The sequence below is a fragment of the Platalea leucorodia genome (genome assembly GCF_965183815.1).
Source record: "Platalea leucorodia genome assembly, contig: HAP1_HAP1_SCAFFOLD_24, whole genome shotgun sequence".
Lineage (NCBI taxonomy): Eukaryota > Metazoa > Chordata > Aves > Pelecaniformes > Threskiornithidae > Platalea > Platalea leucorodia.
Window position 1 is genome coordinate 1,653,940 of NW_028121458.1, and position 12,783 is coordinate 1,666,722.

General features: G+C 51.3%; 1 protein-coding gene across 1 annotated transcript; it reads left to right on the forward strand.

Moving 5' to 3' along the window:
• Positions 1 to 1,618: 1,618 nt before the first annotated feature.
• On the forward strand, positions 1,619 to 2,578 carry LOC309603212 (olfactory receptor 14J1-like; the record flags this gene model as incomplete). Its single annotated transcript, XM_082338113.1, has 1 exon — positions 1,619 to 2,578. One exon carries the CDS (start codon positions 1,619 to 1,621, stop codon positions 2,576 to 2,578), a length of 960 nt encoding a protein of 319 aa, XP_082194239.1.
• Between the last annotated feature and the right edge of the window lie 10,205 nt (positions 2,579 to 12,783).

The window sequence follows — 12,783 nt, forward strand, 5'->3', positions numbered from 1 at the left end:
TGTTTCACAGCAGGTTCCCCTGGAGCCCCAGGGACACCTGGAGGGAGCCCAGAGGGGCAGAGAAAGTGCTGCCTTGGGCTGGGCCTCTGCTGCTGAGCTGGGCTGGGCTCCTGGGATGGAGGGAGCTCCTGGCAAGCAGGCAGCCCTGCAGAGAGACAGCTCTGCCCAGGAGCAGCTCCTCTGCAAAGCGCAGCAGGGCTGAGGGCACTGCCTGCAGGCACCGAGGGGAGAGGAGCAAGGCAGAGAGAGGTTAAAGGCAGACGTGAGTGGGAAGGTGCATAGAGCTCACTGGAGCAGACATCTTCACAGCCCTTGACACGGTAAGGCTCTGGCTGCAGGGCAATGCACTTGAGTATCCTGGAGGGATCTCCTAGAGCTGGCACATCCCATGGTTGGTGCAGTGGAGAGGGGCGTGCTCCAGAGCAGTGGTTCTGTGCTGGGGCAGGGACCCTGCCACCTGCCAGGGTCAGCTCTCAGCCTGCCCAGGGAGCTCCCCACAGCAATCTAGGGAGAAGCTGTGGGTGGAAGCAGCAACCCTCGTCAGGTTCTGCTTTTGAGAGGGTGCTGCGTGGGCCAGGGCTGCTCACAGCTCCAGATCATCCCCAGGACATTTGCAGAGGGTCCTTTTGAAGAAGGCCATTGAGGCAGCATTTACCCGAAGGAGAAGATGGCTGGGTGGGCAGTGGGAGATGGGAATTTCCTTCTGCCTTGTGGAAAAGGCAGGGAGACCCCAGTTCTCCTTAGCACTTGTCTGAGCTGCTCGTCAGTGCCTGCAGACACAGAAATATCTGCGGGCAGTGCCCTGCTGCCAGGAGGGGTCTGCAGGGCAGAGCTGAGCACACAGTGCGGGGGACTGGCTGTTTGAGCAGGGACAGGGAGGAGACCTGGGAACAGAGAACCAGCCCTTGGCAGAGGCAGCTCCAGGCACCAGAGACGTGGGCAGGGAGTGAAAGGGATCTGCTCCCAGAAGCGCCATGGGAAGGTGGGGATTCAGGCACCTCTCTGCCATCCCCTGCACTGCAGATGCCTTCCCTGGAGCAACTCCCTGCTCTCCTCTCCCACCCAGAAGAGCCTCTGTCCCCATGGCCCCAGGGTCCAGGGCATGAGTTACCTCCTGCACAGCTGGACCTCCAGAAAAGAAGCACATGGGTCCTACAATTAATATTTATGTGTGCTTGTGTCTGTGAGGTGGAGAGCACAGCTGGGTATGGAGAAGGCTTCCCTGCATGCCTCTCTGCCTTCCTTTCCTTGCTTCGTTTTTGTTTTTGTTTTTTTTTTTTGAGCATAGCAGTATCCTTTCTTGATTCCCTCCCTGTCAGTGATGCTCTTGCTCTCTGGGGTTGGGGTGGTGGTGCAGGTCAGCTTCTCTCCTAACTATGACTGGGGATTCGTTCAATGGCGGTGTCTTCATGGGAACTAGGTGCCCAAGCTGTATTTACAACTGTGAGGCACCATGTCATTCAGTTGACAGGGTTGGGGACTGAGCTGACTCGTTCCTCATTCAGCTCAGGGAGGCGGGATTTCAATGAGAAATGGCAGAGGATTTTCGAGAGAAGATTCTCCTAACTTGTTGCTGTCTATTCCTTTTTGGACAGTGCCCAATGCCCAGAGGAAGCAAATGTCCAATGGCAGCTCCATCACCCAGTTCCTCCTCCTGGCATTGGCAGACAAACGGGAATTGCCGCTCTTGCACTTCTGCCTCTTCATGGGAATCTACCTGGCTGCCCTCCTGGGCAACGGCCTCATCATCACCGCCATAGCCTGTGACCACCACCTCCACACCCCCATGTACTTCTTCCTCCTCAACCTCTCCCTCACAGACCTGGCCTCCATCTGCACTACTCTCCCCAAAGTCATGGCCAATTCCCTGTGGGACACCAGGGAAATCTCCTACTTGGGATGTGCTGCACAGCTCTTTTTTTTAATCTTCTTTATCTCAGCAGAGTATTGTCTCCTAACTGTCATGTCTTATGACTGCTACGTGGCCATCTGCAAACCCCTGCACTACGGGACCCTGCTGGGCAGCAGAGCTTGTGCCCACATGGCAGCAGCTGCCTGGGGCACTGGGTTTCTCAATGCTCTCTTGAACACATTCAATACATTTTCCCTACCCCTCTGCCAAGGCAATGTACTGGACCTTTTCTTTTGTGAGATCCCCCAGATCCTCAAGCTCTCCTGCTCAGATGCCTACCTCAGGGAAATGGGCCTTCTTGTGGTTAGTGCCTCTTTAATCTTTGGGTGTTTTGTTTTCATTGTGGTGTCCTATGTGCAGATCTTCAGGGCCGTGCTGAGGATCCCCTCTGAGCAGGGACGGCACAAAGCCTTTTCCATGTGCCTGCCTCACTTGGCCGTGGTCTCCCTGTTTGTCAGCACTGTAATGTTTGCCTACTTGAAGCCCCCCTCCATCTCCTCCAGATCCCTGGATCTGTTGATGGCAGTTCTGTACTCAGTGGTGTCTCCAGCAGTGAACCCCCTCATCTACAGCATGAGGAACCAGGAGCTCAAAGGCGTCTTGAGGAAAGTGATTTCAAGGGCTTCTTTCAGGAGGCATAAACTTCCTATCTGTATCCACACATAACTCCCACGGTAAACCATTCCAGGACTTTACTTTGTGAGGTGTTCTATCATCATTAGCATCACTATGTTTATAAGTATCATTATCATCATTATTATTATCACTATCATTATGGCTTCATTGAGCTTTCTCTGTCTTGCCTGTAGCACGTATTCATGTCTGTCTGACACTGGGTCAGTGCTGACTCTCTCATAGCAGATCTTTAATAAATGGCTTCTCCCCAGTGCAGTGCCCGAAGCCTCGACTTGTCTTCCAAAGCTGTTGCCAAGCGTGGTCATGAGCAGCTGCACCCCAAAAGGGCCTGTTGCTCCCTGGACTCAGGAGCAAAGAGCTCAGTGTCATGTTGTGACCTGTTAGAGAGCAAGGTTTGGATTCAAGTTTCTAGTTACAGTGGAGATGGTGAATGGTCACTGAGGCACATACGCAGGGCTGTCCCACATGGGGGACACATCCCAGGGCTTCCAGATATGGCAGGCGATGTCCTTAAGGATGGGAGTCTGGAGTTGCCTGGGGAGCCTGGGGCATCCCCATGGACAGCGTGTGCTTGGGGTGGGCAGTGACATGAGCCCCACAAAGTGAGAGGTCCCCCACAATGGAGTCACCCAAAGGGAAAGTGCTAAACGCAGGGATCTGTAGGGAAACGAGGACTCTGCAATCCCAGGGGAGGCAGTGGGCACCAAGCAGGTACAAAAAAGGAAGACTGGAGAGTGATTCTTGTCACCCTCAGGCCCAAATGAAGACACCTACTGTCCTTGGGAAAGCACCACAGTCCTTTCAAGCACCTGCCACATCCAGAGACCCCCAGGGAGGCGGATTAGCGGTTATGATCCCCATCCAGGTCAAGGCCCTGCAGGGAGCATGGGGAGGGGGCCAGGAAACGTCCAGCTGCATCAGAGGAGGGGTGGGGAAAATTCAGGTGGCAGCTGATGTGGGCTGGAAATTGCCTGGGGGAGACAAATTCTGGCATTGCGCTCATCAGCAGTAGTGCCCAGACTGTGGCTACCCTAAAGCAGGCTCACGGTGCAGAGCCACAAGTCCTTTCTGTCCTGGTGCTCCCTGAGGTCTGGGAAGTGGATGAAGCAGAATCGGCATCCCTCACTCCCCACCCCTTAGTGCCATGGTTCCTCCTGAAGCGTGGCATTGAAAGGGAGGCTGGGAATCTTTGTCAGGGCTTGCGCTGAAGGAAGCATGACCCCGTGAGTTTGCTGTTGTCCCTCAGTCCCTGTGCCCAGCACATGCCCTTGAGACAGTCTCTCCCAGCCCATATGCTGGCCCCAAAGTCACCCCCAATCCTGACCCTTTGTGTTTTCCAGCCCTGGCCATTCACCATGGTCCAGGTGTGGGCTGATCATTTAAATGTGACCAGCTCCACCTACACTGGGAGAACATCCAGCCCTTCCCCAACTCCCACATGCCCAGACCCTGGCAGTCCCCTGTCTACGAACCCCTGCCCGGGACACAGCCAAGTCTGGGCAGGGACCGGTGCTGGGGAGGGCTGCCAAAGCAGGAGGGCTGCCGAGGGATGTGGCACTGAGGTCCATTGGGCAGACCGTCCCAGGGGGATGTTTTCCCTCCCCCAAATGCAGCCTGTCCCAGTGATGCCTGCACAGCTGGGCTGTGTGGCAGCAGAGCTGTGCTGCTGCAGGGATGGGAATGAGAACAAGAGCCATGATGCTCCAGGAAGCTCCCACACTGCCAGGACCCCAAATGACCCTCCAAATGACCCTCAAACAGGCAGGGCTGTCACCCCAGTCATAGTACTGGAGGGGCAGGCTGAGCTCCAACAGCTCCAGCTCTGCCAGCAGGCTCTCTGAAGCCAGAGCAGCTCCCCACAGTCAGGAGAGGACTCACGGCTGCTCGCAGGCTTGGGGGTGCCTTGGGGGTGCAGCTCCTGGCACCGCTTCCAGGAGGCCCAAGACACAGAGGCAAGCATCGGTTCCCTGCACCGCAGCCCCTGGTGCCTCCTTCCCTGCGTCACCATCCTCTCTCAGGAGCACCACTGGGTGCATTACTCCCTGCCTTGGCTGAAGGGGAGCTGCTGGAGGTTGTCTCTGATGTCCGCCATGGCCCCTGGCTCTGCCCCAGCACCAGCTCCCATTCACTACCACAGTCCTTCTGTAGGGCTTGTCTCTGCTTGGATCTGGCCACCCCAGGCTGCCTGCATGGTTCCAGAGGGTCCCAGCGAGGCTGTGCTTGGAGAGGAGGTTGTGATTCTCCTTGGTCTGAGTAGGTGCAGTGATCTGGCTGGGGATCATGAAGGGAAGGAAGGGACAAGAGACCATAGAGGCAAGCAGCAGTAAGGGGAATTTCTTATCAGGTTAAGGAAAGAAAAAATAAATAACACATATATATACTCATACACACACATAGAGAGAGAGAGTTTTTTAAACATCTATGTGCACATATATCACCACGATAGTTGATAAGCAGTGGGTCAGGGGCACAGAGGTTTTCAAAACTCGGCTGGAGAAAGCACTGACCTCCCTGATCTAACAGTAAACTTCTCCCTGCTCAGAGCAGACCTTCAGATGTCCCTTCTGACTCAGATCCTGAAGGAAGAAGGGGCTGGACATGGACTCAGGAGGAGGGGACACTGCTGCATGTTGAGGTATTGCTGCCATTTATAATAGCACTGTTTCACCCTGTCCTCAGGGTTACAAGGTGAGGGAGATCATCCTCAGGAGGAGGCTGTGCTCCAAGGGACACCAGGAGTCCAGTTGGTGTGGGGATCCTACAGAAAAGTTCTCAGAAACCCTGCCAGGCATTACAGACCCAGAGAATCACAAAAGAGTTGGGGTTGGAAAGGATCTCTGGAGATCACCTAGTCCAACGCCCTTGCTCAAAGCAGGGGCAGCTAGGGCAGGTTGCCAAAAGCCATTGGGTCCAGCTGGGTTGTGAATATTTCCAAGGATGGAGACTCTCTGGGAAACCTGATCCAGTGTTTGACCTCCCTCACATTTAACAAGTGTTGTCTTGTGTTCAGGTGGGATTTCATGGGGTTTAATCTCTTTTTCTGTCACTGGGTACCACTGAGAAGAGTCTGGATCCCTCTTCTTCACTCCCTCCCATCAGGTTTATTTTTACACTTTAATGAGATTCCCCCCGAGCCTTCTCTTCTCTAGGCTGAACAGTCCCAGCTCTCTCAGCCTCTCTTCATGTGAAAGATGCTCTGGTCCTCAGTCATCTTCACAGCCCAGAGACAGCCACGTTTCTGCAAGTTCTCAATTTCATTGCACTGAGGAGCCCAGAACTGGACCCAGCACTCCAGGTATTGCCTCACCAGTGCTGAGGAGAGGGGGAAGGATCACCTGCCTCTGCCTGCTGCCCTTCCTAACGCAGCCAAGGATGCTGATTGCCTTCTATACACATTGCTGGCACATTGCTGGCTGATGTCGCACTTCTTGTCCACCAGGACCTGCAGGTCCTATTCTGTAAAGGACCTTGCATTTCCCTTTGTGGAACTTCATGAGGATCTCCTCTGAACCACTTCTCCAGCCTGTTGAGGTCCCTCGGAATCCCAGTGCAACCCTCTGGTTTATCAGCCACTCCTCCCAGTATCCTGTCATCTGTTAACTCCCTGAGGGTGCCCTCGCTCTCATCCTCCAGACCAGTAAGAGATTAAACAGTATCGGCCCTAATATTGGACCCAGGGGAACACCATTAGTGACTTGCCTCCCGCTGGAGTTTGTGTTGCAGGTCACAAAAGCCATGGGCCCAGCAAGTCAGCCAGTTTGCCATTGCCCTCACTTTCCCCTTCTCTAGTCCATTCTTAGTCTAGGAGGGTGTTATGGGAGCCTGGCTGAGCAGCTCCACAGCTCCTCCTGCTCGTCCTCCTTGAAGACAGGACTGACATACGCTTTCTTCCAGTCCTCAGAAGTCTCACCCAAAAGCCATGGGACCTTTCAAAGGTGACCAAGAGTGGCTTCACAATGACATTGGCTAGGTCCCTCAGCCCTCACGAGCACATCTTGTCAGCTCCCATAGCCTTGTTTATATCTGGTTTGTCTAAAGGTTCCCTAACCTGATCCTCCTCCACCAGACTTGCCCTCTGGTCTCAGGGGCCTGAGATTCCTGAAGGCCGGTCTCACCAAGAAGGCACTGGGTGCCTTGGCCCTTTCTGCATCCTCTGTCGTTACAGCCCCAGTCCCATTTAGCAGCAGGCCCGTGTGTTTTCCCAGCCTTCCTTTTGCTGCTGATGTCACTGTAGAAGCTGCTCTTGTTCTTCAAAGTCCTCCACAGATGCAACTTCAGGTGGGCTTTGGCTTTCCAAGCCCATTCTCTGCATTCTTGGGAAGTTATCGTTGATGGTCTCCAGAAACCGCCTGGATTGCATGTGTCCTGCCCTGTTGTCCTTCCAGCAAATATCAGGGTGGTTCAAGTCCTCATGAGGACCAGGGCCTGTGAATGTGAGGTTTCTGCCTGTTGCCTGAAGAAGGCCTCCTCTGGTGCTTCCTGCTCAGGTGCTCTGTACCGGGCACCCTCTACAACATCAGTGATGCTGGTCTGCCTGCTAATCCTGACCCACAAGCTCCCAGCTAGCTCATTACCCATCCCAAGGCAGAGCTCCATGCGTTCCTGCTGACCTCTCCGATAAAGGGCAGCTCCCTCTCCTTTCCTTCCCAAAAAGCTTGGATCCTGCCTGCATGTGCTTGAGGTCTTTGTCCCCTTGGCCACGGCAGCTGTCTGTGCTACCGACGTCTATGAGGAGACAGGTTGCTCTCATGGCACCGGGGCCTTATTGTCTCCTTGCAGCCCCTGGGAAGGCCGGCCACTGCCATACTCTTGTCCTTCACTAAGCATTGCACATCCCACATCACCGTGCCCCAGGAAGAGCCCTGAGCTCTGTGAGGGACAGGATCTCCCTTCCCACAGGCTGCAGGTCAGCACTTGGCCTTTCTGCTTCATAAAGTCAGCCAAGGCTTGACTCACATCAGAGCCACCTGCACAGTGCCTTTGCCTACCTGCAATCACAGCCTCCAGTTATCTGCTCTGACAAGTCCATGAGGAGGCTTTGTCAGTAATGGCCCTCAGGGGGGCCCATTAATGCTTCAAGACAGCTTGGGTTTTGCTTCTGACTTTGACTTCTTGAGAGATTACTTCTGTCTTCTCTCAGTGGAGGACGTTCATGGACTCAGAGCACCAAATACACCATGGGGCTCATTAAAATGAAGAAAGGCCTAAGGAGTCATGTCTCTTCCATCATCTTCATCAAGTCTTCTCCAGCTAATTAGAGGGGTTTCAGGAGTGGAGTTAAAGAGAAAGATTTCAATGACAACTTTGAAGACGTGATAGCAGCATTCTCCAGTTGATATTGATCCAGGGTCTCCTAAGGAGGTCTCGACCAGGACAAAAAGCAGTCCCTTGAGGTCCAACACTGTATGGGCCTCTGTGCTCCTCATCTCCCCAACCCCACCGTTTCTCTCCTTCACCGCCTGGGACTTAGGTCACTTTTCCTTACATCAGACTTGTCCAGAAGAGAACTGGCTGCAAACAGGCACAGAAGGGTTTTTCCTAATTGTTAAAAAAAACCCAAACAACCAAAAGTACAACATGATAAACAATAAATCACACCTTCACTGTATGGTACATCCAAGCTGCCTCCAAAGAGGTTTGCTTTTCACAAGGGGTAACCAGACAAGAGATGTTTTAGACAGACAGGAAATGATAAATAGAATTCAAGAGCTAGCTATAGAGACAGCTAGGCAGACTACTGAAAGAAAAGTTCGAAGTAGCAACTGGAATGGTGAGAGGTATCTGAATGGTCACAGAGGCAGAGGAAGGGGAATCTGGAGACCAATGGAAAGTGCATGAGTCCAGTTAGTCTGCTGGAAAGGTGACTTCAGACATGATCGGTTTAGTCAGGCCAGGTGGAAATACCTGAAAGATTAGTGAGATGCAATGCAGAATATAATACAGAGAGTAGCAGCAAGGCAAGTACAGGGGGAAAGCTATGTGTCTTCTCACACGATTAAGACACATCCTGAAAATTCTGGCATTTTGGCATGAGAGAAATTACACTGACATTTTATTGAAAGTATTGAACCATTTCAGCTGATTAAAAGGTGCTCTTTTTTTTTTTTTTTAATATTGAAAAATTTTCTTAGGTTTTCAGGCTGAGTTCCTCTGTCTGACCATAAGCACCCAGTGCCACCTCTAGAGGCCCCAGTGCATCTGAGGTGCTTGCCTGGGACTGGCAGTTATCAGACACCAGAGCCCCTCGGGAGCTGCAGATGGAGCCTGGGCAGAGGATGCCAGGGCATCGACACTGGCACCAGGCATCTGTGTCCCTGGAACTGCATCCTCCCCAGCACATGAAGTCACCAAAGATGAGCAGATTAATACAAACCAAACCAAATCCAGGAGGATAAGAACACAAAGAATCCGAGAGGCTTAGCATTTTCTTCATTCTAGATCATTTTCTTATTTTCTCTGTTGGTTTTATTTTTTGGTTTTGTGTGGGGTGGTTTTTTGTTTTGGTTTGGTTTTTTGTTTGCTTGTTTTTTTGTTTTGGTTTGGTTTTTTGTTTGTTTGTTTTTTGTTTTGTTTTGTTTTTTACATTTTCTGATGCTAGTCAGGCCTACAGTATTCAAAGAGATCATTTTCTGTCTTGCAGAAAGCCCAGTGCCCCCCTCAAAAGAGTCCCTGCCCAGGACTGTGCATATCCCTCCTCACTCTTTGCGCGCAGCAAGTCACATTCAGGTGCCCAGCTTTCTCACCTGCTACAGGGGAGCAGAGTGACCAGTCGCATTGAAACACCTTGGGTTTGCATGACGACATTTGCGCTCGTCTTACATATCTGTTACAGTGGCTTCCTAAAGGAGTTCTTAGACATCAAACCACGTTTCCTTTTCATCCCCTACAAGGTGTGTGATGCGTGACACTGTTTTAGGTGAAGAAATAGATGAGAGTGGTCTCACTCGGTATTAAACAATTCAGCGCAGATGTCTATGACTAATCAGGTTGTCTAGACTTCCCTCTGTAGTCAGTGCAGAGCAAGAAGCTATTTTAACTGATATGTCCAGAGGTGCTTTTCTGGTGCTTACCAGCTAATGCTCCGGAAGGGACCCTGGAGGTCCCGTGTCATGTTTCCAAGCCACCCCAGGGAATCTCAGGCAGCAACAGACTCTCTACGTGGCCAAATTATTCAAGACCCGAATGTGGATTTTGTCATGAGTTGAAACCTAGCTCAAAAATAAATCTAGGCAATAACTGAAGAAAAGTCATCTTTCTCTAAACTTTAAAATTTTTTGCCAGGTCTAATGATGTTTTGGTATCAATTCCAATGATTTTCTTCTTTCATTTTACCAACAGCGCCAAGTGTGCACGTGCACACCACAGTTGTTGCTCTCTCGCTCTAGGAGCATATTTATGTGTAGTCATTCATAAAACCACATTTCCCACCAACACTGCTAGCAGAGAAACTTTGTTCTGAAGAGCCACTCAGTTTACGTAGGTCAGATCAATCTGCTCCTGAACCAGCTGGAATCTGCTTTTGGGCAATTCTGGGCAATGATTCTGCTCTTTCTCTTACTTCTCCACCAGCTCACGGTCATTGCAGCAGTGGCTATCCTCAGCACTGATATACCCATCCAGTTTTGCCTTTGTTATGAGTAACAGAGTCCAGCCCAAGTCAGCTCATTAATGTCTGTGACAACAGATTCTCTTCAGCACCCTCTGGGATGCTCCTGGGCTGCTGGTGCCCAGCCCTACTGGCCGTCCAGTGATTTGGGGCTTATTAAACTACACCATGAGCAGCAAGACTTGTGACCATGGGGCTTCCAGATGCCTGTGTGCATATCAAAGGACAGGAGGGCAGCGGGTGTTAATAAGGATGTCTTGGATAGTACAGGTCCTGAGCATAACGCAAATAGCAGGAATAAGTGGTGGAGATTGTACTGGGGCTGGCTGGGATGGCATTAATTTCCTTCACAGCAGCCAGTGCAGTGCTGTGCGTTGGCCTTGTAACCAAACGAGTGTTGATAACAATCCAGTATTTTGACTGTTGCTGAATATTGCTCACACATCAGCAAGGTTTTTTCCTTTTCCTACTCTGTCCCCACAGCCAGTAGGCTGGGGATGAGCAAGAGGCTGGGAGGGGACACAGCCAGGACAGCTGACCTGAGCTGACCAAGGGGATATTGCATACCATATGATGTCATGTTCAGCAATAAAAAATGAGGAAAAGGATGAAGAAGGGGAGGATGTGGGTGCTTGCGTCATTTGTCTTCCCAAGTAACTGTTACGTGAGCTGAGGCCCTGGTTTCCTGGAAATGGCTAAACATCTGTGTGCTGATGGGAAGTAGTGAATGAATTCCTTATTTTGCTTTGGTTGCATGCGCAGCTTTGCTTCACTTAATAGACCAATAAATAGGTTTTTTATCTTGAACCACAAGTTCTCCCACATTTGCTCTTCTGCTTCTCTTTCCCATTCTGCTGGTGGAGCGTGAGCTTGCAATGGGTGGGTTCTTAGTTGCTGCCTGGGGTCAGCCCACCACACCTGCGTACAGTCTAGCAGTGCTGGAGTCAACATTCTCTTTTCCTTTATTGAGAATTTTCATACTGCCACTTGCTTGACAGATAGAAAATGTTTTCTTCTTGTACGTTGGCCTAGATTGATCAGGGTTGGCCAGAGTGTTGGATATATGTCTCAGACAATATTTATGCACCAGGAAAACTGGCCGTTACTGTGCTAGGTCTGTGTTTTTGAGTATTTGTCTTAACCCTTCCCCTTCTGGTGTCCTCAGGACCCATTCCAAACTGCATTGGCTGGCCTTTGGAAATCCCGGGCCAAGGGTCTGGGTCATTGGCTGCTTTTTAGCTCCCAGATGGATTTCAGCAAATCAGCAATGTGGCATTCCCCTTTTAAGGTGCCCTACCCGTATAGTATAAAAAACCTGCACTCTTGGACGGAAGGCAGGCCTTACTCCTGCACACAGAATTCCCTCAACAAATAACTCTTTGTTCATTTAATATTGGGTTGGCTGACTTCAGGTATTGTCCCCAACACACCCTTGGCTGGACTCAAAGAGCATTTTGTCTGGGAAGCTCTGCTAAGAAGCAGCCTCATGCCAACTTCATTCTGTAAACTGAGGGACAAGCCCTGCAGCAAAAGTGGAAGGTTCATGGGTGAGGGTGGTAACTGAAATGACGAGCGATACATCTTTTGGTCTGGCTCTCTGGATGCTCAGAAGCAAAAGAGCTCTGAAGAAAAGTAAATCTGGAATTGCTGCTTACAGAAAACACATTTAAAACTCCTTATTAGCCAGTTGGAGCAGCAAAATTCTTGTTAGTGTAGGAACTGTCTGTCTCGTGCCATGACCAATGCAGATTACACTGGAGTAAAAGCCCCAGTCCAGCAACAACGTGTTGAAGGCCCATGGGCACAAGTGCGGATTGACTTTGTGGGACCTCTGCCAGCGACAGCTTGAGCTTTGCCAGAGCTTTGCCTTCCTAAAAACAATGAAGTTAATATATACATACATTTCTCCCTTGTAAACTGTCCTTGCTGTCACCTCCCAGCAGCTGCTCCATGGCCCCTGTCAGAGCCAGCCCTGTCCCTGCACTGACCCGGCCCTGCTGCCCCACCAATGCTGTATCATCAAGGGAAGACCCATGGTGGAAGGAAATGCACAATCACTCATCCTGGAAGGGACCTTGGGAGGTCTGTCGGCCAAGCAAATCATGGTCAGTGGAAAAAGGGAAACACGGGTTGGGCTGTTTGTATGCTATACGATGTCAGTGTGAGATGTACACCTATATAGAAACGCAGACAGTACGGATCCCTCCAGGAAGCTGTCTTAGACACTCTGTCTCTCCAGAACCTGGCCCTGGGATCCCCTCGTCCCCCTATGCCCAGACAAGAACACACACATGCAAAGAGTTCTCTCCAGCACACAACCACAGAACTATTGAGTCATCCAGCTTCCACCTTTTCTGTGTTTCCTCTTCATGCTTGGTTCCAGTCAGGAGCTCCTTTCTCATCCAGGCCTTCCTCCTGCCACCTCTGCAGGACCTCCTGCCTGCCAGGGGGGACCACTTTGGAGCTGAAAGAAGAGACCCTTGACCATCAAACAGCTCTCTGCACCCCTCTTCTCTGCAGGGCTGTATCCCATGGGAGTCTTCCAAGCAGGTCAGGCCAAAGCCACGCTATTCCTGATGCAAGGCAAGATGCTATTCTTGGCCACCAGGGCACACTGCCAGCTCATTCA